Source organism: Mustela nivalis (assembly GCF_964662115.1).
Source record: "Mustela nivalis genome assembly, chromosome: 2".
In the NCBI taxonomy this organism is placed as follows: domain Eukaryota; kingdom Metazoa; phylum Chordata; class Mammalia; order Carnivora; family Mustelidae; genus Mustela; species Mustela nivalis.
The window spans coordinates 154,269,586-154,293,258 of record NC_139021.1 but is presented as its reverse complement, the minus strand read 5'-3'; the positions used below and the strand labels follow the sequence as shown (position 1 = coordinate 154,293,258).

At 40.7% G+C, this 23,673-nt stretch overlaps 2 protein-coding genes across 3 annotated transcripts in view; one reads left to right on the top strand and one right to left on the bottom strand.

Annotated features, from left to right (window-relative positions):
* Window positions 1-23,673, top strand: part of LOC309859371 (uncharacterized protein) — a gene marked incomplete at its 5' end in the record, with an annotated part of 202,471 nt that overhangs the window by 71,990 nt on the left and 106,808 nt on the right. The gene's annotated exons all lie outside the window — the stretch shown is intronic.
* On the bottom strand, window positions 1,394-11,592 carry SLC35G1 (solute carrier family 35 member G1). 2 transcript variants are annotated; one of them, XM_082721647.1, is made up of 3 exons: window positions 11,331-11,592; window positions 6,634-6,814; window positions 1,394-4,423 (listed from the first exon to the last, which is right to left on the bottom strand). In XM_082721647.1, the coding sequence occupies exons 1-3, from the start codon at window positions 11,506-11,508 to the stop codon at window positions 3,685-3,687; spliced, it is 1,098 nt and encodes a 365-aa protein (XP_082577773.1). In that variant the 5' UTR covers window positions 11,509-11,592; the 3' UTR covers window positions 1,394-3,684. The 2 variants fall into 2 exon arrangements, with proteins under 2 accessions (XP_082577773.1, XP_082577772.1); XM_082721646.1 differs by having other exon boundaries at window positions 6,634-6,742; window positions 11,331-11,576.

Here is a 23,673-nt window from a genome sequence, read left to right as displayed (position 1 = left end):
TCTACAGTATTAACTACAGTTTGATATGTAGTGTTTTTATCTTCCTTTTTGATCTACAAGTCCCTCTATGGCATTCCTTTATAGCATGGTTTGGGCAAGTAATATTCTATTTAACAAATGAGGACAGGCTGAGGTACACTGTGATTGATTCAGCTGGAAAGTGATACAACCACACTCAGATCTTCAGCCTATTTCAGTGCTTTATCTACTCTGTCAGAGTGGGCAAGTATGGGTGGGAGAAGCTGGAGGTCGAGAAAGAAACAGAAGCTCAAGCTGAGCCTTTGGAGGCCAAGAGGGTTTAGAGGACAAAGAAAAGCTGGCACAGGAAGCAGGGGAGACCTAGGAAGGAATCTCTTGGCAAATGTGGGCCAGTGGGGAGATTGATAAGAGTATTGATTTGTGATGGGATATGGGAAATGAGGTTGGAAAAGTGGGAATGGGGCCAAGTAATTTGGATAAGATGTGATATGTGATACAGAAACATTGTGGTTCTCTGAAAACCTAAGTAACAATGAAAATGGCTTTGAGGGATGCCTGGGTGGCTCAGTGGGTTAAAGCCTCTGCCTTTAGCTCAGGTCATGATCCCAGAGTCCTGGGATCGAGTCTTGCTGAGCAGAGAGCCTGCTTCCCTTCCTCTCTCTCTGCCTACTTGTGATCTATGTTTGTCAAATAAATAAATAAAATCTTAAAAAAAAAAAAAGAAGAAGAAGAAAAGAAAAGAAAACAGGAAGGTCACTCTGGCAGTGAGGCAAGGATCTGAGTGGATGAGAGTCAAGCAGTGGGTAACCATTAGGAGACTGTTGTAATTCAACTGTGAGGTGCTCAATCGTAGACTAAGCTGGTGGCAGTGGAAATGGCAAGGAAAGAATGAATCCACAAGATAATAAGAAGACAGACACTCCAGGACTTAGTGACAGATTAGCTATGAAAAGAAAAGTATAGGTTCAAAGCTGCTCTAAGCTCTGGGAGTCTAGAACAATGTAGGCCTCATTGGAATAGAAGGTTAGGGTCTTTATTTTAGAGAAATTAGATTTGATGTAACAGTATCAGAGGAACAAAAATACTGATAGATTGATGGGATGCCTGGATGGCTCAGTTGGTTAAGCTTCTGCCCTTTTGTCTCAGGTCATGATTCTGGGATTGAGTCCCACATCAGACTCCCTGCTCAGTGGGGAGATTTCGTCTCCCTCTGCCTACCGTTCCTCCTGCTTTGTGCTCTCTCCCTGAGAAATGAATAAAATCTTAAATAAAAAAAAATTGAAACTTGAGATTATATCACAGGTGAATGACTAGGGACCATATCCTTTACAAAATGAATTTTGAAGCACATGGATGAAAAAGGAAGTAAGTTAGATTAGCGAGCACATTTGTTATAATCATAGAAACCAACATATAGCCTTCTTTCATATTAACTTTATTAGTATTTATAATAAAAACAATTTATGAAAATATTCTCAAGATACAGAAACTACAATCTCTGCAAAATATACACACTCATAAATTGTTACAATACACATCCTTGTATATACTTTGGACATTATAAAAGTGTTTAAGAATGACACTCTGTAAAAGTTTAGAGAAGAAACATTTTCTCCAACCTTGGTCATATATTGTGACATTCAAGTACTTAAACCACACACTGTTGAAATAACTCATATATAGTGTACAGGCCCAAAGGGATTTAACTCTCCAAGTCCCATAGGTTCTTTCATTGTGCAAGGTAAGGAACCAGGAGAGGGTTCCCTGAGTTAATTTACCTTAGGTAGCTTAAGCAGTGGTTTACTTTCCACATGTTATCATGGAAATGAGGGAAAGGAGAAGGCCATGGAAACCCATCTTAGATCCCCTCCCCAGCATCTCTATCTTTGCAGCGTGGCTCTTACAAGAGGATCTTTGAGCTCTAAAATGCTCTGATTCTGTAACTCTCTAACATTCTTGCAAAATGATGCTTCTGCAACTCTAAACTCCAAAAACTGTGGTTTAGGCTAAAGTTATAATGATAGTGTGACTCCCGTAAGTAGACTTCATTTAGGATTTGTCAGGTGGGAAGCGTTTGGGAAGATCAGCAAGCTAAAAATTTCCTCTTGGAACTACTGGAAAAGATCCTTTCTTACCAAGGCATAAACCTCAGAAGCCAAGTTCTTTCTTTCTTTGGAAGAATTATGATGAAAGGGAGAGAAAGAGCCTTTAATCGTTTAAATCTTTAGGCTTAAGATAATAACAGACGCTAGGTTGGACAGTAAGAGTTGGAAACCATTATAGCTTCACCAATAAAGAGCTGATTGTGATAAAAGAATCATTTGCGTCTACTCTCTACTTCCCAATTAACCTCCCAAGTACTCCTAAATAATGCATTCTCTCTTGGAGAGAGTATTGGCCTGATGAAATTCCAGATAAAAAATGTCATTTGAATTCATGAAATTAGTATCATGATACAGCACTAACATTTTATACTGATATACTAGAATTTAACAGTGATTTTTTTTTTCTGTTCAAGAAACTACAAAAGTCAATCAACCATGGATTCATATCTTTACATTTAACAAGTAACATGAAGCATTATTACATGTAATTCTATAAGGGAAAAGGACTACAAAAATAAATTTAATAGGATTACTGTATTTTAAAAAGTTGTCTTAAAAAAATATATGCCACAGACTTCTAAATATTTGGTGTAGAGAGGGTAAGGGAGGTATCTATTAGGGTGAACCATAAGAAACCATTGTTTTTGTAAGTTAAAAAGGTAAAATTTCAGCAATTTCATATGGCTCAACCTAATAAAATCCTGAGAAAATCTTATTTGGCATCGCACTATAAATTCAAAGAGAATTTATAGAAAATCACATTTCTAGTGAGGGGAAAATACTTCAGCATGGAAATGTGCACACTGGCTATGCCAAGATTCCTCTCTTGTGGTTTAAAGACCTGAAATCTTAGAAAGTTAAGAAAAATGTAGTGCAGTTTCAAAAAATCAGAGGAGAACTTAAAATTATAGAATGATAGCTACAGTCGTGAATGCCACTGAAACAGAAAACTTCTAGCCAAACCTGGTGATTAAAAACTTTTTTTTTTTAAGTTTACATATAAAAATTCTGGCATCAAAATGAAAAGGCACTTATATGGGTTAAAAGAATGATAATCATTTATAAAAGCCTTGAAAATAAGGCCAATTCATTTGTATTATTAACACCATTAAGTAGGCACCTATTCCAAGTTTCAGCTTTGGCCTCCGAAATGGAATTAGGTTTCAAATGAATTTCCAACATAATACCAATTATAGCAGCATTATAATCAGTAAGTTTCTTAGCATCTACACTGCTCAAAGGGCATCTAAAATTTCCTACCCACATATATCCCATCAGTACCAAAAATACACTTTCAAAAATTACATATATTTATACCAGTCATAGAACTTTTTTTTTTGTCCTCTTACTGATGCCACCCCAACAGCAAAAAAAAAAAAAAAAAGAAAGAAAGGAAGAAACCCAAACCCAAACAATTGAGAAAAAAATTGCTACCACACTGACTGGCTAAATTCTTAGCTAATTAAAGACATACCATATTCAAAAATGGTACTTTAATTACGAAATTTATTAAGTATGACCAGCGAAGGAAATGCGGACTTTCCAGCTGTGTGCACGCGGGGCGTGTCTGCCCGGGGACCGTGCGCGTGGCAGCAAAGCCTCATTTGGAACCCTGGCACCACTTCCGCACGGCCGCGCCGGTGCTGCTGGCTATGACGCACAGGGCCCCGCCCACCGTCCACCACGTGGGCACATCGTTAAAGAAAATAATCTGGAAGATGAACGCGAAGACCACGTCCATAGTCTTCATTATTGCCACTGGCCCTGCTTTTTCTATTTGGATGGCTTTCGTGAGAAACACCTGACCCCCCAAACCAAACAGGCCGATGAGGATGAGAAACAGCCTGTCCAAGCCGCAGTACGGCAGACTCCATTCCCCGATGATGAAGAGGACGATGATGCCCTCCAGGAGCCCGAGGATGACGTAATACCAGATGCTCAGGAAGTAGTCCACGGACTTCCCCATCTTTCTGAGGATGACCAGGGTCAGGGCCCCGAACACAGCGTGCGCCACCGCTGCAATCGTGCCCTTGAGATGAAGGGAGTAGCTCTCGCCCCCGCCCGCGGCGCTGGCGCCAAACAGAAACGGGGGCCTCACGATAAGGATCACGCCGGTGATGGTGAAGACTGTGAAGAGGGCATCCCAAGGGCTGTATTTCTCCTTGAGAAATATGCAAGCAAAGATAGACGTGAACACGGGCGAGCTAAACGTGATGACAGTGGCGTCGGCGAGAGATGTTGCCTGGAAAGCGTAGTACAGTAGGATCATGGCCGTAGAACCCAGGACTCCTCTGAGCAAGAGGAAAATTCGTTGACCTTTGGGGCCTAAAAACCCAGTTCTGTAAATTCAAATGGAGGAACGCACATTAAACCAAATTAGTATGTTTTTAATATTGCACTTCTTGATTAAATGTAATTATTGAATGCCTAACTGTCAAAAAAATAAGGAACTGGTAAATTATAATAATGCCCACAAATGAATAATATACACCTTTAAAAAATGGTTTCTAAATATAGCTAAAGACATGAAAAGTGTTCACAGTAGAAGCAAAAATAGAAAAGAACTCCATAAATTGTATAATTATAATTCAGCAAATATAATTTTTCCTATGTTTACACAGGCTTGCAAAAAAAACAAAAAGGAAAATGTACTGAAATGTTCATAGTGGGTAAACATTAATAGATGGACTCACAGGTAATTTTTCTTCTTTATTTTCCCTCAATTTTCTACAGTAATAATAAGTGATGTTTATAATAAACACAATTTCAAGATTGAGCTGTTTCTACAGAAGAAAACTTGGTGCTGACTGGTATGCATTGCCAATCTTATGAGTTTTTCTATAAAAGCTGAGGTAATGCTAAAATGTATTTTAGCCTTGGAATGTGAGAAAACTTTTGACTGTTCTCTGAAAAAGAGTTAAAATATACTGAAAAAGAACATACAGCCATTTGGATAAGTATAATAATTGCCACTCAATTTTTTTTTAATTAAATATTTACCAAGCAATGTGCTGGGTACATGTCAGGCTAGTGCAGCTTGCTGACCTGGAGCCAGCACTGAACATCTATGTGAGGTCTAGCCCTGTAGGCCTGACATGAGGACTGCTGGGTCTCTGGAGTTAGAAAGGGTGGGTCATCTTTGACTCATACTTTGAAAATACTTGGAATACCATATGCATCTTCCATGATAATGAAACATAAAATGGGTCAAAACAGATTGGTGCTAAGGATTTAAAAAACTCTTCTAATGCCTTCCCCTGACAATTCTTTTATTAAGGGGAAGATAACTGTGTTAGCGTCAGTGGTCTGTTATCACCCTTAGAAATTTCTGAAGTCTTACCATCATTTCCTAAAATACCAAGACTTGTCCACACTTCCATAGGAATTTCTGACAGTATTAATTAGTAAGTTTTCACCTTTTTCACCGAATCCTCAGGATACAGGGTGAAACTATTCCAAATGCATCTGTACTGTGTTACAGATACAAGGAGACTTTGGTGGCACCTGACTGAAGCATTTAGTTTAGGGTTTAAGCATTTTTGCCCAAAGAGAGAAAGAGCCAGACTGCCACCAGGGACCCAACTGGTCTCTTCTCTAAGGGTTCTAAGTACATGGGGGTGTGTAGAGATTATAATGGGTGTGAGAGAGGCATCATTTAACCTGGGAAAGGGTGGGGATCCTGATCACTCCCCACCTAGCACCTCTTTCTCTTCCATATAGAAGGGAAAGAGGTGCTAGGTGGGGAGTGATCAGGATCCCCACCCTTCTATATGGAAGAGAAAGAGGTGCTAGGTGGGGAGTGATCAGGATCCCCACCCTTCTATATGGAAGAGAAAGAGGTGCTAGGTGGGGAGTGATCAGGATCCCCACCCTTTCCCAGGTTCCCTTCCATATAGAAGGGATAGAAGTCCTAGTGGGGAGTGATCAGGAAGGGTGGGGGATACTACATGTGTTACATTCTACACAAAGCGCTCTGATCTATAATAATTTTATTTGGCCCTTGCAGCCAAGGTGCCAGATAGAAGACAAAGAGTATAATTCCATCCATTTCACAGATGAGGACACTGAACATGAAACTATTTAAAAGGCCTTGCTGAAGATTACCTTTTCTCTTTCCCACATTATTAAGGTAACCTTCTATTTGCCTGGATAACAGAGCAGCCCATTCTACTTAAATCTTGGTATTAGGAGACACCACTGCTTCTTCTCATTTACTTTTTTCTTCTAAACACTAGTTATGCCAAGGGAAAGAAGGGAGGGTGATACAAGATGGAGGGAACTATACAAGGAATGCTTTGTTCTCAAAATGGGGAGTGGAGAATAACTGAATCTCTTTCCCCTCTTTTGCTGGGCATGTGGTTTGTGCTTATGAGAGCATCTTCTGTGGGTGGGTCCTTGTGACTTTTTAGTAATCAGAGCCAAAGGATGTAAGAACTGGTAAATCTATGGGAGGGATAAAGCAGATGCTAGAGAATAAATAATTTAAGCAGGTCAAAAGATTTACAAACATTTGTTAATACCTTCTACTTTGCAGATAAGAAATACTTACTTTCTGTATATTAAGCAAGGGATAATGACTAGCATTTGGAACACACATCGGAATGCACTAATTTCTACAGCATGGACGTCTTGCACTTTTTTAACAAATAAAGAGGCCACTGAGAAAAGGAAGGCGGACAATAATGTATAAAACAAGCCAAGTCCAGGACAGGGTGCTTTCTTCTTGGCTTCTGAAAAAGATTAAGTTCTGGTTAGTCCTTGCTTCCAAATATATGATTTATTATTTTCAGTTAGGAATTGAGAAAAATGGTACAGTGTTCATGGCTAACAGGCTAAGAATGCTATCTCCTAAGCATTCCCATTCTCTGGATCTGAACCATTTCTCTACCAGGAATGACGAATCATTGAGCAAAGCAACAATTTAAACCCATAATTTTTGAAGCAGCTTTACCCTATAAAATGGATTTCCTTTGGCTCACTGAAGAATCACCCCTTACTTATAAGTCAAAAAGAAGTAAAAATACTTGCCAAGATGGTGAGAGAAATCTTTAAGAAATGCTTGTCAAGATGGCTGGAGAAAAAGGCTTCCAAGTGATAATTTTTATCATCTCACTGGTGAACCGGGCTTTATGAAGAAAGTATTCTTTTTTGGACAACAGTTTATAGCTGTGTCATATGGCTCCTTACTTCCCCAACAAGTCTGTGTACTCTTTCAGGCTGGGACCTCACTGTTTTGTTTATGCCTGGCTCACGGAAGACCCTGATTAAATATTTGCTGAATGAAAGAATACAAGAGAACTTATAGAAAGATGCCAAGTCTAACACCACTGGCGACAGCATAATCTGGGAAGTCTCTCCATTCTGTTATTTTGAACCGTTAATCATGATATCTTTTACTTTTCATGGTTTACAACTGATCTTCTGTTTACAGCATAAATTCTTCGAGGGCAGGGGGCTATGGTATCTACTCCTCTGACCTCAAAGTGCTTTAAAACAAAATTTTTTAAAAATCAGAACTGTCGTTGAGCGTCAGCTTCTTGGCTAGATCTGAACCAGGAAGCTTCTGCTACTTCTGCTTTCTCGAGAGCAACACATATTCAATCCATTAACGACAGTGTGTATGAGCATTAAACTTTCGTTTTGCCACTTTCTCTATCTGAGTTACCTAAGACAAGAGTAAAACCTGTTTTGAATCTCATACCCACTCCCAACCCCATCATTCAGAAGGGAGCTAAAGGGGACAGGATAAGCAGAGAGCTCCCTAAAAGACAGGTGACACATTGAGGAATATATTAATATTTCTTTTCTTTTTTGAAATGAATACAGAAACAAGGAGAGAGTAAGAAGGAAACACTACTGGCCCTCATCAGTTAAAAGCATAGCAAAATGCAAGAGTGTATGGTTTTGGCAGTTGCAGTTTATAGTAAAACTAGGATCATCATTCGAGTCTAGGAATTCACAACATGTTACTCAGCTACAGAACAATATTGTATAATAACATTTTTTAAAAATGCCCTTCTCTGATAAATGCAAACACCAGGTAATACATTTCAACTATCTCATAGCCATGAGATTCCTTTGCCCACGAGTGACAAGCACTTTGTGAATGGGGACCAAAGTATGACGATGCACAATCTTTCCAGGAGCATTCCATAGCCTGACATGTGCAGTAAAAGATGGCAGTGTGGTCAGAGGCCTCGCCCTCTTCTGGTTCCAGGTGCACAGTCAAAATCATTTGGAGCTAGTGGTCGTCACATCAAGGGTGATATGTTTTAAGTTCCCAAATCCTCCACTTTCTGTTCACTGCCTATGTGCTCAGATACCACGGAAACAAACTGTACATACTCACTTAGCCCATGAGAAGGAAACTTTAGAAGACTTCCAAGTTAAGCACCACAAAATACATGTCTTGGCTGTGGTCAGTCTGAGAGTTCAGCTTCTGAAACTTCAGAGTTCAGGTCCAAATAAAATAGTTTTTCTTAAAAGAAACCCAACTCATACATAGAAACTACACCCTCAGAACAGGAAGATCAAGGACAGAAAACATCTCCCTGGTCTACATTTCAAGGACCTTCTCCAACCTAAACTTTTAAATTTTTCTCCAGGAATATTTTAACTTAACATGATACTTTAACTCTTTTAAAACTTAATTTTACACCTCTGGTTCTGATTATCTTGTCTCTTGAAACACAGCCACTCACATATTTTTCTTGCCTATAAACACTTAAGGCCCATAACTGCTGACTCGAAGAGGGCAGTTGTTATAAGGCCTGGCTGAACTTGATTATTTGTTATGTGGGGGAGGCCTGGTTCTACTCAGGCAGACCTGTGTCTTACTGAATAATAATTTCCATTCTGCCAATGGAGATGGACAAGAGAGCAGCATAATCCAAAGAGGCATTTGCTTATGTAATGTGTTTCTATGATCATATTCCACTACAAGCATAGCTAAAAATTTGGAAACTCTAAATAATTCAAATTAAGTAAGGGGTCACAGTGCAATTTCCTGAGTTAGGAGAAAACTGAAAAGTTGCTCCGTTTCTCTATTCTTTGCTTTAAACTGGTGGTTCACAACCCCGGCTGGGAATAAAAATCGATTGAGTAACTCTTTAAACTTCAATTCCCGAGTCCTACCCCAGACCCACTGATGCAGGCTCTCTGCAACTGTAGAAAGCTCCACCAGCTTGAGAACCAGTGCTACATACAGACAACTCCTCCCAGGGGCATATGAGGCACAAGAGCGAAGACAACTTCTCCTTGCTTCAGTCCAAAATCCACACTGCCCCTCAAGAAAATAAATAGGTGTCTTAGGATAGCTGTATGTTATCTGTGAAGGTTATCCCAGAATGTAGAAAACTGTTAACAGTTTCAATCTGAACTTGAAAATGAGCTTTCTTGAGACACCCATGATCAAGCGGTTAAAATGACAACTATTGCAAAGATCAATGACAACATTTCTCTGGCAACCCTGTTTTCGGAATATTATCTGGTTATCTTACAATAAGTACTACTAAATCTTACTGTTAGCAATTTTCTTTGCAGTTAAAATACTCCACAAGATTCCTAAGTGCAGTAGCTTATGTAGCTTTATCATTTTGCCACGTGCTGCCTGAGTGTACAGTATTTCTTTGGCTCACAACAGCGGAAACATTTAAGAGTTCAGAAGGACTGACTCAGCATTCCACCAAAATGACATTCAGCCATAATAACTGATAAGGTGAGAAATACACCTCTTCATGGGCTGCACATCTGGTCAACACAGCTCCACAGCTAGCAGGAACCCCTGCTCTGTAGCTACCAGCCCATGCATAAATAATCAGAAGTCTGATCTTTCGTTAGCATTTAGGACAAACATGGAGCAAGAGTCATCTGGGGCTCCTCTCTCTAAAATATGGGAAGTTCATAATACAGAAAGGGGGACCTGGAGCTGGGTAAGAGGCACAGAAATCCAGGGTCACACTTGGTGGAGGCCACCGAGGGGATGAGATGGTGCAGACTGTAACTTTGTCTTGAAAGGCAATCTACCTTTTTCTTATTCTTCAAGGAAGATGTTCAAGGTGGGTAGAGTAGCACTGTGTTCAGCACAAAGGGCCTTGGCCTGGGTCTCTGGCATGATGAGATCCTCAACCTTGGTGCTACACAGACCTATGCCATGTCTCACCCACACATGCCAGATCTAGGGAAAAACAAGGCAACCCCCGCTCTGAGGCCCTCATCTTCCTAGGCTTCACTTTCCTCATTTGTGGAAGAAAGAGGCTGAACAAGATCAAAGTGTTTTTACAGGATACTGGGCTCTGGAAGATAGGTCTGTGAACCTCCTAACAATGTTAATGTAAGATTGTGCCTCTCTGCCTTGTTTAGGATTAATTGCCAAGAAAGTCCTTCTGTATTTGTTTCAGGTTTATGATATAATGATTCAAATTTAGAAAAATAGGGAAAAATCACAAAATATTTACTATATTAATAATGGAATGCTGGTTTAGTTCAATATGAGCTATTATAAATATATTATAAAAATTTACAAGAACAAGTAAGTCCTCCCAACCCCAAAAGAACCAGTGGTTCCTCTCAGTCAACTTGGCCTTTCCAAGATTCTGAGATTCTGAGGCATTTTCTACACTCTATGCTTCCTTTTTTTTTTTTTTTTTTTTTTTTAATTTTTAATTAAGTAGACTACATGTCTAGCATGGAGCTCAACTGAAGACTTGAACTCAGAACCCTGACATCAAGACCTCAGCCAAGATCAAGAGTCCCCCGCTTAACGCACTGAGCCACCCACGTGCCCCATACTCTGCTTTTCAACTTCCTCTTGAAGGAACACCGCTTACCACCGTCATCAGTGTTCATAGTTTAGCTCCTTACCAACCTCAGCCGGCTGCGGGATGGCCTCTTACTGACCCCCCAACCTCCAACCTCCGGCAGGGCGCACCAAACTGCAATCTGACTCCGCTGTCCTGCCCGCAACACTTTAATTATAGGAACAGTTTCAGAATCCCAAAAGGGTTCCAAACACAATCAGAAACTTTCTCCGGTCTTCGCGCCAACGGGGACGAAATTCTGCTTTGCAGACCTCTAGGTGAGGGCTCGAGGGTTTTCCCCAGCTCTGAGCAGGGTAGGGATGGGGGCAGCGGTCCTCACTGAGCCCCCGGCCCGCAGCTGTGCGGGGACCCCCGCCCGCTGGCGCCTGCACCCCTACCCCTACCCCAAGGGGCAAGACCCGCGCCCGGGTCCGCACCCCACACTCACCCTGCGGAGCACACAAGCCGCACGGCGAGGAGCCGAACAGCCAGCACCTCCCGGTACCCGGCGTCCCCGCTGCCTCGGCCGCCGCGGGCTCCTCGATCGCGCCCTGCGGCGCGTCGTCCGTCAGCCGCAGCCCGGGCTCTGGCACCTCGGCTGCCCGGGAGCTGTCCAGGGGCCGCATCGCGCGGCCGGCGCTCTCCCCCGCGCCGCGGCAACTAGCGCGGGGAGCAGCGGCTCCGCTGCCCGGCTCTTCCGGCCGGCGGCGGGGCGGGGCGCATGCGCGCGCGGCCCTCCGCCCCCTGCCGGGGACCGCGCTTGTCCTCCGCTGCCCTCTTACCTTCAGCTCCTGGAGACTCCTGCGCAGGAGGAGGCCGGCCACCACCCTGGTCTGGGGCTGGTGCCCACAACTGGTCCAAGGGCGTGCTCCGCTCTGCTGCGGTCCGGCTAGACTGGCCAGCGGCTTGGAGTCATCCTTCCCCAGGCACAGCGGACCCCTTTCTGTCTTTGCAAAGAGAGGGAGGGACGACTGTGGGTTCTGTGGCATTCTTTTGGGGTAGGCCTTTGGGAGGTGAGGAGAGTGTGCTTTTATTTAATCGTGTGGCGCCGCATTCAGGACTTCTGGAATGCCCTGGAGACCTTGCCAAAGACTGTGCCTTTGTCTCTTTGCCATATATCCAAGGAAGGTAGAATTTTTCTGGTTTTAGGTGAAACAACAACAACAACAAAAAGAATTAGCACATAACCCTAGGGAAAATATATCTGTAAGACTCGGGCAGAACCCATTCATATGTTCTTTGTAACAGTAGGCCTCCGTTATTGGTCTTTTTTGTTGTTTCTTCTTTTTGGTTATTAACTGAGACATCTAATTTGGTTAGATGTAAGATTCCAATAATCTGACATAATTGCGCCCAGTAAAGTTAAAAAAAAAAAATGTCATTTGGCCCCAGAATGCCTGGGATTCAATAATATGCTCTTTATGTGTAGGTAATTCTTCTTTCATCTCTGCTCGCTTTAAAGGTGAAAGGACAGTGTCTGGGCAGGGATGAACTTGCCTAAACTGTTCTAGGTCCAAGTGCAAGCAGATTGCCAACTGCCTTTACTCAGATATTTGTACAAAGTGATCAACAGCTGAAAAATACTGCAGTCAGGAATCCTGGGTTCTGCCTCTGATTCTGTCCCTGAGTATGTGACCTAAGATAGTCACCACCTACTACTTGAGGTCTTGGTTATTTGAGATAGAATATTTCCCTCCGTATTTTGCAGAGATGTGTAAATCGAGTCCAGTGATGGGGCAAAAGCAGCGTCACCTGAAAAGCACTTTATTAGAAAATCAAGTTGTGTTTTTAAGTAAGGTGAACATATAATTTATCCTCCAAACTGCCCCCCCCTTTTAGAGTAAAAGAAGGAGATTTCAAAAATTAGGCAGGGCAATAGGCATAAACCAGGTTTGTTGTAGGCAAGTTGGTACAAATGGCTACCTGAATTCTAACTTTGTTAACACATACATTGCGTGTCTTAAAAAGAATTTAAGACTGCTTATAAAAATATATGAAACTGATTTTATTTTTGGTGGTGGCGGTATTTTGGTGGGGAAGTTGTAGGGAAGAGTGGTGAGGGTGATAGATCATGATTATGAAGCAAGAACCAAAAAAGTCAGTGATTTTGAAGCAGAAACCAAACATCTAGAAATCAAGTGCAGTTTCACAATTGCATTACTTGTAAGACTTAGATGTGCAGAGTGTTTGAAGAGTCCCTGTAATATTGTGATTTATAGGAAGTATATATTTGGTAATTCCCATATTCCTTTGCTCTTCATCCAAGGTTCTGGGCTCACAGCTCTCAAACCCTTGGAATTTCCTGAGCAGTAAGAGCAATGGGGGAGTGACTGTTGTCTTAATACTTGGTCTCTTGTCCTTAGTTCCTAAAATAGCTTCAGAGCCATAAAGGTGTAAAGGCATCTTGTTATTCATAACAAACCTTCTACCACAACTGGGTTTATGTTAATGAAGTGATTTTCTGAAAACACCTAAGGATGGTGGCTCTTGCCGAGGAACCATCCAGTGATTAGAGGGTCGGCACTGGCAGTACCACCTGACACCTGTGGGGAGGGGGAAGGGCCAGGGATTGAGTTCAGTCAGCAATGGCCAGTGATTTAATCAGTCATGCCTATATAATGAATCCTCCATAAAAACCTCCAAAGGGTGGGGTTTGGAGAGCTTCCTGTGGTGAGCACATGGAGGTACTGGGAGAATGGCTCTCTGGAGAGCCCATGGAAGCCCTGTGTTCTTTCCCCATACTTTGCCCTGTGGCTCTCTTCCATCTGGCTATTCCTGAGTTATGGCTCTTGAGTTGTAGCTGTATAGTTATAGTTATAGTTATAGTTATAGTTATAGTTATAATAAACCAGTGATCTAGTAAGTAAAATGCTTCTCTTAGTTCTGTGACTTGTTCTAGCAAATTCATCAAACCAGAGGAAAGGGTCTTGGGAGCCCCCAGTCTATAGCCAGTGGGTCTTGCAGTAACCTGGACTTGTAATTGACATCTGAACAGGTGGGGACACATGCAGTAACCTAGACTTGTAATCGACATCTGAACAGGTGGGGACAGCCTTGTAGGACCAAGTCCCTAAACTGCAGAGTCTGATGCTATCTCTGGGTAAATAGGGTCAGAATAGAGTTGAATTATGGGACACCCAGCAGGTGTCTGGAGAATTATTGTTGGTGTGGGGAAACCTCCCACTGCCCAGCCCCCTCTCCAGTGGACTTAGGTTCCAGGAACCCTGTTAGTTTCCCTTTTCAAATAGAAAAGATGGTGGTTAGGAAGTGTAAGGAAGAAAGAATTGGATGATTAGAGTAAGAATAATGACTTGACTACTTTACTTTCAATACCATCCTCAAAAAGGAAGAAGAAAATGGGTATCACACCACTATTCACTAGGGTGACTGAAGGGTGATGGGATGGTTTGGGCCTTACACTGTATTCCCTTTTACTTCCTTCCCTTCTGCTGCTGACATTGATATATGAAAGATAACACTCCCAGTAGTTTTCTTGTTTGCTAAACAAACAAGAACCATAGACATATGAAAAGCAACTGATAAGAAAAGTTCGGACCAGACTAGGTCAGAAGACAGGGCTCCAAGTTGCCCCTCCATTCAGCAGGGGCATGGAAGAGCTAAGTTTTTCTTTGAGCATTGCTGTTTCTATACTCTGGTGACAAGGACTTAGAGCTGGGTAGAGGCGAGCTTACCCCATAGGGTGACAGGTGGAGCAGAAATCCTGGGGTGGGGGGAAACCAGGTCAGAGTCCACCGCAGTAGTCTGAGATTCTGACCTCAAGGAAGAGGAGGCAGGGAGGAAGGCCTGCTTTTGAGGTAGCTGGCAGATGGAGTGGACAGGATTTGTGGACTCAATACATAGGAACATTGCTTCCGTGGGAAGAGTCATGCAGCATTCCAACTGAAATTCTGCTTCTGAGGAAATTCAGCTCTCTAGTGAGAACAGGGGCTCTCCCTCTAATGCCAGGTAACCACAGTGGGGTGGCACTCCCACAGTTCTGGGGTCAGAAAGGAAGACAGAAGATGAAAGTAGAAGAGGGATGGTGGTGAAGGGTAGTTGATAAAGGACAAGCCCCCTATCCCCTCCAGCCCTCAGAGGAAACCACCCTTGGGATTTTACACCACCGGAAGGAGCCCTCTACCCTTCCCATATGACAGATAGATGACAAAAACCTGATGGGGTGACAGGCACGGGTGGGGGTGGTTAATTAGATTAAAATAGCCCTCCAGGGGCACCTGGGTGGCTCAGTCAGTTAAGCAGTTAAGAGGCTACCTTCACCTCAGGTCCTAGAATCCCCAGGTAGAGCCCCATCTGTCCAGCTCCTTGCTCAGCAGGGAGACTGCTTCTCCCTCTGCCTGCCACTCCCCCTGCATGCACTCTCTCTCTCTGTCAAATAAATAAATAAAATCTTTTTAAAAATTAAATAAAACAGCCCTCCAACAAGCCCATAAAAACCCCTAGACTTGGAAATTCCAGTGGTAACCTTCTAGAGTTGCCTCCTCTTTAGGAGCTTTGTACTATCATTTAATACACCTTGCTTTGCTGCCCACCACTTGCCCGGTCTACCTCTTCATTCTTTGAAGGGGTGTGACCAAGAACCATAGGCACCGAAGGATTAAAAAAAAAAAAAAAAAATCCTGTAACAAGGGGTTCTAACTGTTCCATGAAGAAGCAAGAGTGCAGCATCCTTGCCATGGCAATGATGGCAGGTGGAGCCCTCCAGCTACTGCAGCAGAGGAGTTGGACTCCTAATTTCTGCTGCCATTTATAAGTCAGGGATGTTCCTGAGTGAGGCATGTGTAAATCGAGAGCTCTCTTCTCTTGGCATGTCTACCTTATTCATATCAGACTGATATCTTGATAGTGATTTGAAAGACTGCTCCCCTGCCTCAAAAAGAGTTGGTTTCTTACTCTTCTAACTAATGCAACTTGTGACTTAGAAAATGGCAGTTTGCTCCAAGGAGTGAGGTCCAATGTGTGTGTTTTGGGGAAGATCAGTACTGTGGAACATAAGATCATAATTTTAAATACCTTGATAAGTGAAAGAGGGAACAAGCCAAAGAAAGGTAGTTTAGCCTAAATGTGGGATGGTATATTGGAGAGACAAAATAAACTGTTTGAATAGATGATAAAAACTGATTTGGGGGGGGGGGGCGACAGGAAAAAAAATGCCAGGGTTAGTTTCTCAAAAAAGTTCAGCATAGAATTTACCTCATGATCTAGAAATTCCACTTCCAGTTAAATACCCAGAAGCGCTAGAGCAGAGACTCTAACAGAGAATTTGCACAACAGTGTTCATAGCAGCATTTTTCACAGTAGCCAAAAGGTGGAAAGAGCCCAAATGTCTACCAAATGATGAATGGATAAACAAAGTGTGGAATATACATACAATGGAATATTATTCAGCCTTAAAAAGGAATGAAATTCTGAAACATACTGCAATATGGATGAACCTTGAAAACATTACACTAAGTGAAATAAGCCCAATCTAAAAGGAGACAGACTGTACGATTCCACTTAGATAAGGGACCTAGAAGAGTCAAATGCATAGAGACAGAAGATTGAATGAATGGTGGTTTTCAAGAACTGAGAGGAGGAGGGAAAGTGTGTTAGTATTTAATGGGTACAGAGTGTCAGCCTGGGGTGATGACATTTCTGTGGGTGGATGGTGTTGATGGTTGTACAGCAATCTGAACTCACTTAGTGCCACTGAACCGTGCACTTAAAAATGGTTAAACTGGTACATTTTACATTATTTATATTTACCACCAAAAAAAGGTTAAAAAGAAATGGCAGGGGAAAGCCTTTCTGAGGGTGTGGCACAGCAGTGTAGATCTAAAGTTAAAATAAACCTGGATCTACATACAAACTGAGGCACGCAAGATATTTTCCCCAGCACTAGCCATGCTCTCCTTTCTTCAGTCCTCCTTCACAATTCCAGAGGGATGACAATACATTTAAAAGATCCATAATAGGAGGAAAAGAGGTAGTATGGTTTACTGTGTTCTGGTCTTCTGAAACATTCCCTTTCAAGTATCCCTAACAGCTTAAAAAAAAAAAAAAAAAAGTGTAAACTTGGAACTGTAGACTAATTTCTGGAGACAGAGTTTAAAGCCCTCATCAGAGATAGGACATTTCTTTAAAGTCCCTTCCCATTTTGGACGCATATGCCAATTTTCCATTCTATTCCCTAGTATATTTATGTTTATTTTAATGCCACTTTTCATGTAACTCACTCAATTAATGTTTGAGTGCCTGCCCTGGACCACTTAGGGTTCCTAGGGGGATAAAGTGGGGCATGAAAGAGACAAGGCTATAGTCCTCTCAAGGATGGGGTGAGGGATGGTGGAGGAACAAAAGAGGATGCATGCATCCTAGTATGCAAAACTCATGCCTCAACTCTTTGCATCTTGCTTAGCTTCCTGTCCCTGCCAGGTTGACCCACTGGCCTAGGCATGAAGACACTGCATTCCATGCACTTCTGTGGGTCTGGATACATCCACTTGGCTCTCTCCATCTCTAGTTCTTAAGCACAGAAGCATAAGAGCTGGATCCCAAGCAGTCACTGCTGGGCAGGGGAGCCTTGATAGGGAGCCCTGCCCAAGCCTTGATACCACTGGGACTTTCTCCAGCAACTTCTTGCTTTCCTACTGTCATCTCTTCCCTCTCTGAGAAAGATAGCTCCTGTAGAAATGATTTATGGCCCCTACCCTGTGGCCCTGCCCCTGAGAAACCTGTATTCTCCTGTGGGAACTTGCTTTCCACTTAAAACTTTCTGGAGAGTGAGGATGGTTGCCTCTTTAGACTTTGCCCTAGATAATGAAAGTACAATGCAATCTACTCAAACCCCAAATTTGTTATAACTTGGAACTTGGATTCCTCCCAGCTCTCATTATAATACTTGTTCTTTATTAAATGCTCAAAGTATGCCAACCACTATTAAATGCATTTCATTTAATCCTCAGGAAAACTTTATCATACATTTTAGTGTGATGATTAATAGAAGGGCTCTTGGAGTCAACTGATGGAGTCCTCTTCTGGCTGCCTTACTTACCAACTGTGTGACTTCAAACAAGTGACTTAACCTCACTGTGATCCTCTATTTTCACATCTGTAAAATGGGACAATAACCCAATGGATTAAAAAAATACAGATTTGAAGGGGTACATGATCCCTGAGGTTTCTGGCAGCATTATCAACAATAACCAGACTGTGGAAGGAGCCCAGGTGTCCATTGACTGGTGATTAGATAAAGAAGATACAATATATCTTCTTTGGCCATCAAAAAGAATGAAATCTTGCCATTTGCAGCGACATGGATGGAGCTAGAGTGTATTATGCTAAGCAAATAAATTAGCGAAAGACAAATACCATATGGTTTCACTCATATGTGGCATTTAGGAAACAAAACACATGAATGTGTGGGAAGGGGAAAAAAAGAAGTGGGGGGAAGGCCATTCATCAGAGATACTAAATGATAGAGAACAAACTGAGGGTTGCTGGAGATCGGGCTAAATGGTGGTGTTGGGGATTAAGAAGGCACTTGTTTTGATGAGCACTAGGTATTGTATGTAAGTGATGCATCATTGAATTCTATCCCTGAAACCAATATTACACTATATGTTAACTAACTAGAATTTAAATAAAAATTGGAAGAAGAAAAACCTTGCTGATTAAGAATTACAACACACTTTAATAGCTGGACTACCTGGTATATAGTTTGGTTCATGAAATATACAAATTTTTTTAAAAAATTTTTATTTATATTAGACCGCAAGGTACAATTTTGTGAAACATAATAAATATACAAAAATGTTTAAAAGATAAAAGTAAATGAAATGGCATAATAGTATTCAGCTGTTGTGAGAATGAATTGTGGTAGTACATGAAGAATGCCAGGTAGTACGTATTTTTTTTTTTAAAGTATGCTTTTATTATCCCCATTATACAGGTGAGAAAACTGAGGCTCAGGGATGTTAAGCAACTTTCCAAAGGCCCACTGATAGGGAAGAACAGAAGTGGGATTGGAATCCAGGACTGTCAGGAGTCAAAGTCCACAGTCCCAACCACTTTACTCACCCAGAGGTCTTAATTGCCAGGATTGCTGGTTTCTGAGAGGACCTCATGAGGGCACAGTCCCTTTCTCCTTATATCCTGGCTTGGACCTTGAGGCCATTACTTTGGCAACATTCTATGACTATGTTCTATACCACAATTGAAGCTGCATGCTTTGTGTTAGGTTATGGTGTCTGTCTAGCGTCTTAACTTTGTTGGAATAAAATGCTATGAAACAAAGAAGAAAAATAATTTTTATAATAATAATAGTAATAGAAGTCAACCTGTTTCCCCATCTGCTGTGAGATCATACATACTCCAGTGTCTACAACTCTGATCCCTTCCTACCCCACTTCTGTTGCCCAAAGCTGGAGTCTTAGTTAGGACTCACAGAGCCCAGGTAGGTTGACAATGTAGACCTGATTTTAGTTATTTCCTGCATCCTCTGCCTCTCCAGGGCACTCTACTATTTTCCCTGCACTCTAGGTGTCTGTTCTATTTCTATTTTCACATCACTGGATCTTCTTCCAACTTTTCATGCTATCAACCAAAAAGGCAAATATTAATTTTTAGTAATATGAGGCGTAAGGAGGGAGAAGGCATAAGCAAAGTGTCAGTAGAGAATTCCAATGTTAAACCAGCAAGCATTCACTTTTCAGACAAACAGAGGTGCACAGGTTTGCGGGCATGCACATGTGCGCACACGTGTGTGTACACACACACACACACACACACCAGCAGTTTCACCTTCAGTGTGAGGATTAGAAACACTCAAGAAGTGCCATTTTTATACAGATTCAGGTATATTTCTTTAACCTTTCTACTTGCTCCAGATGTACTTTATAAATTATAGAACTAGGTTTTGAAGTTCTATGCAATATTTAATGCATGATAAAATTTTTAACAGCATAAAAGGGTATACTATGAATAATCACATCTTTTCTTTTTTCCCTCAACCCCATTTCTCAGAGGCAATCGCTGTAAACAAATTTTTTTTTAAACTCTTCCAGGGGCTGCCATTATACTCTTCCCCATCCCTAAGTCTCTAATGACCGATTTACCAACTCAAGATGATTTCTTTTACTCTTCTTTGGAAGATGGAGGATTTTAGTGCCACTTGCCGATTCCTGCTTTCCCCAGTTCCTGTCATATCTTCTTGATCAACTGGTGTCTGAACAAGTTGCTATCTGGCAAGGTGGGGACATGTTTGACTTCAGGATAATAACAGTCATCCTTTGTCAGGTCCATATTATCGGCAGCCAGGCAATGTGCTAACACTTTACATATGATCATTTAATTAATCTTCACACCCATGCTAGTAAATAGGCACTACTTGCATTATACAGATAAGGAAACTGAGGTCTGGGCTAGTTACATAATTTGCTCAGCATCTGAGAGTTAGTAACTGGGAGCTAGACTTAACCTGTACTCTCTAATACCCACTTTAAATCTTAACCATTACCGCCCCAGAACAGCAAATGCTCTAAGGCCAGTCTAGTTTTGCCACAGTGAGTATTTCCTTCATCCTGCAAGAGGTCTATGTGTGTGTGTGCACGTCTGCACTTGCATGTGTATTCACATTGATACTCTAGTATCTCTGTAGTATACTCTGTAGAAATAAAGGGTATGACCCTTTATTTATTTATTATTTATTATGACAGTGATATATTAATGAACTGGAGAGGGGAAATGGAATGTTACAAGGTTCTTCACATATAGATAGTTTTTATTTTGTTCAAGAAAGTCAGTTATCTTTTAAAGAGATTAAAAATTAGGAGAAAAATCTTTTAGATATACTCAAATATTAACCATTTCTAGCACTTTTCATTCCTTGGTACCAATCTAAGTTTTTATATGATGTCATTTTATTTTGCAGCTGGAGGAACTTTTAAAAACATTCTTGTAAACCAGATATGCTGGCACATAATTCTGTCTTTGTCTGAAAGATGTCTTTATTTCTCTTTTGTATTTGAGATGTTTTTGTTGGAAGTACAATTATAGTGAAAATTTTTCCTTTCAACCCTTTAAAGATCTTGGTCCATTTTTTTCTGGCTTGAATTGAATATTCTAATCTCTGTTCCCCTGTTTTCTCTGGCAACTTTTTATCAATTTTTGTCAATATGCTTTGATGTAATTTGTAGTTTTCTCTGTCTTCATCTTGCTTGAGGATCATTGTGTTTCTTGCTTTTTGGGTGAATATTTTTCATTAAATATAGAAAATTAACAACCATTATTTCCTCAAATATTTTCTCTTTTGCTCTGCCTTACTACCTAATTTTTGAGACTCTGATTATTAAACGTTAGACTATTTGATTTTGTTTCATAGATCACTGAGGCTTTTCATTTCTTAATCCTCTTTTTTTTCTCTGTAATTTGGTTTGGATAGTTTCTGCTTCCTGCCTTCAAGTTTGCTTGTCTTTTCCTGTAGTGTTTAAATTTATGTCAAGCCCATCTAATTAATTTTTCATTTCAGGTATGATATCTTTCAGCGTTAGAAGTTCTATTTGGATCTTTTTAATAGTTTCCAATTCTTGCCTCAATGTCTTTATGTTTTCCTTTAAGTTGTATTTACAAGAATAGTTTTAAAGTCTTTATCTGCTAATTCTATCATCTCTATCATTTCTGTGTCTCCTTATCTACTAATTTTTCTCCTCATAGATTACATTTTCCTACTTCTTTCCAGATCTAGTGGTTTTTTGTTTGTTTTGTTTTGTTTTATTGGGTGATAGAGTCTAGATTTTGTTGTCTTCTTCAAGAACTGTTGAGCTTTGTTCTGTCCTACCGTTAATTTGTTTGTGGATCAGCCTGATACTTTCTCGAAGCTTGGCTTTATGCTCTGCTAGAATGGATTTCTGGTAACTTCACTCTATAGCTAGATTATTTTTATTTATAAGACTTGGGCTTTCTGGAACCTCTAATGAATGTTCTAGATGTTTAATGAGATCTCTCCACTGTGGCTGATCAGAATAGAAAGGTCTCCCAAAACTTTGTGAGCTTCACAGTTGTTCAGCTCATAGCTCTCTGGATGTTGTTTTTTCCCCAATAATTTTATTTTTTCCTTTTTCTTTTTCTCTAGACTGTGTGCAGATTTCTGGAGTTTTTTCCTCTGCCTGTCCTCTTCTCACACACTGTCTCTGTGAATTCCAGCTATCTTAATCTCACCAAAATAAAATCCTTTTCCTCAACTGAGCAAGCCCGTTCTGCTTCAGGTTCCTCCTCTCTGCCAGAATCTAAATGCCTTTAAGCCTAAAGTTGAAGCAATTTGAATGACTTAACCTCATTTGTTCCCTTTCTCTTAGAGAGAGTCTTGTATAGCTTGTTGTTCCGTGTCTAAAATAAATATGTTTCCTATTTTGTCCATATTTATCTAATTTTCATTTATGGCAGGGTGTGAGGATAATATCAGTTACTCCATCACAGCCTTAGTAGAAGTGTTTTGTTCTCAGAGTTGTGATCTAATGAAGTGACATTTCTTTTGGTGAGAGTTGTGGGGAATGCTCAGAACCTGAGTTGTGCTGAATTCTCAGCAAGGCCACTTAGGTTTTGATCCCATGCAGATAGATAGTTATCAGCAACCGCTTGGGTTTTCAGCTAATAAACCAACCAAGTCTCCCACACCTTCTGAAACCCACTGACTTCTTCCTTTTACTCTCTTTTCTTATTAGCTGATTACTGTAGTTTCGATTACTTGCTTCATGCTATATACTCCTTCACTTGTCGGCATTATTGTTTACTGTTACTAGTTATCATGTAGTATCATCTATCAGGAATTACTTATGTTCCTCTCTCTTCAATATTCTATTGAAGTCTAGCCATCACCCAGAAAAATGAACAAATAATAAGTGTACAGTTCAATGAATGATGACAAATTTAATATGCTCATGAAAAGAACACCCAGATCAAGAAATAGACCATAACCAGTTCCGCAAAAGTCCTTCTTGTGCCTCTTCCCCATCACAACAACACCTCCAAAGGTAACTACTCTCCAGACTTCTAAAACTTATGCATTAGATTTGTTTTTAAACTTCATAGGATTAGAATTTTACATTTGCCCTAGTTTTTGTGTGGTATCTTTCATTCAATATCATATTTGTGAAATTCATCCTTGTTACTATGTATGGTTTTAGCTAATTTATTCTCTTTACTAAATGACATTTTACGAATATAATACATCACTATCAATGTGGACTGTTATGAATGCCACTGCCATATTTAGAAGTATAGTATCTCTTGCCAATTTAACATATTTCCATTGGAAAGACTACTGGAACGGAGTTGTACTCTGTATATATTGAACTTGAAAACTCAAATTCATAGTAATTCACAAATATATATCAACTGTGTACTATGGGCCAGGTACTGGGCTAGACACCAACACTGGGACCTTTGTGGATTTTACAGTCTAGTGAGAAGGGACAGATATATAAGCAGATAAGCAATCACAATATATAGTAGTAATATGTTAGCAAGATATAGTAGTAATATGTTAGCAAGTCATAAATATGACTTTGTTAAAATTTCTTCAAATGATGTACTTTCTAAAAGATTCATTTTTCATAAAAGGTATCTGCCTGTATCTGACCAATCTTCTGGAATTCCCAGAGGTGCCTTTATAGATAATTCAGACAGATTTAGAAAGATTAAAGAGTTATTCTTTTCAAAGAGTATCTGTTCAGTCAGTTGAGAAATCCTATTATGCATCAAAGAAATGCCAATGTTATTCCCACAGTCTTTCC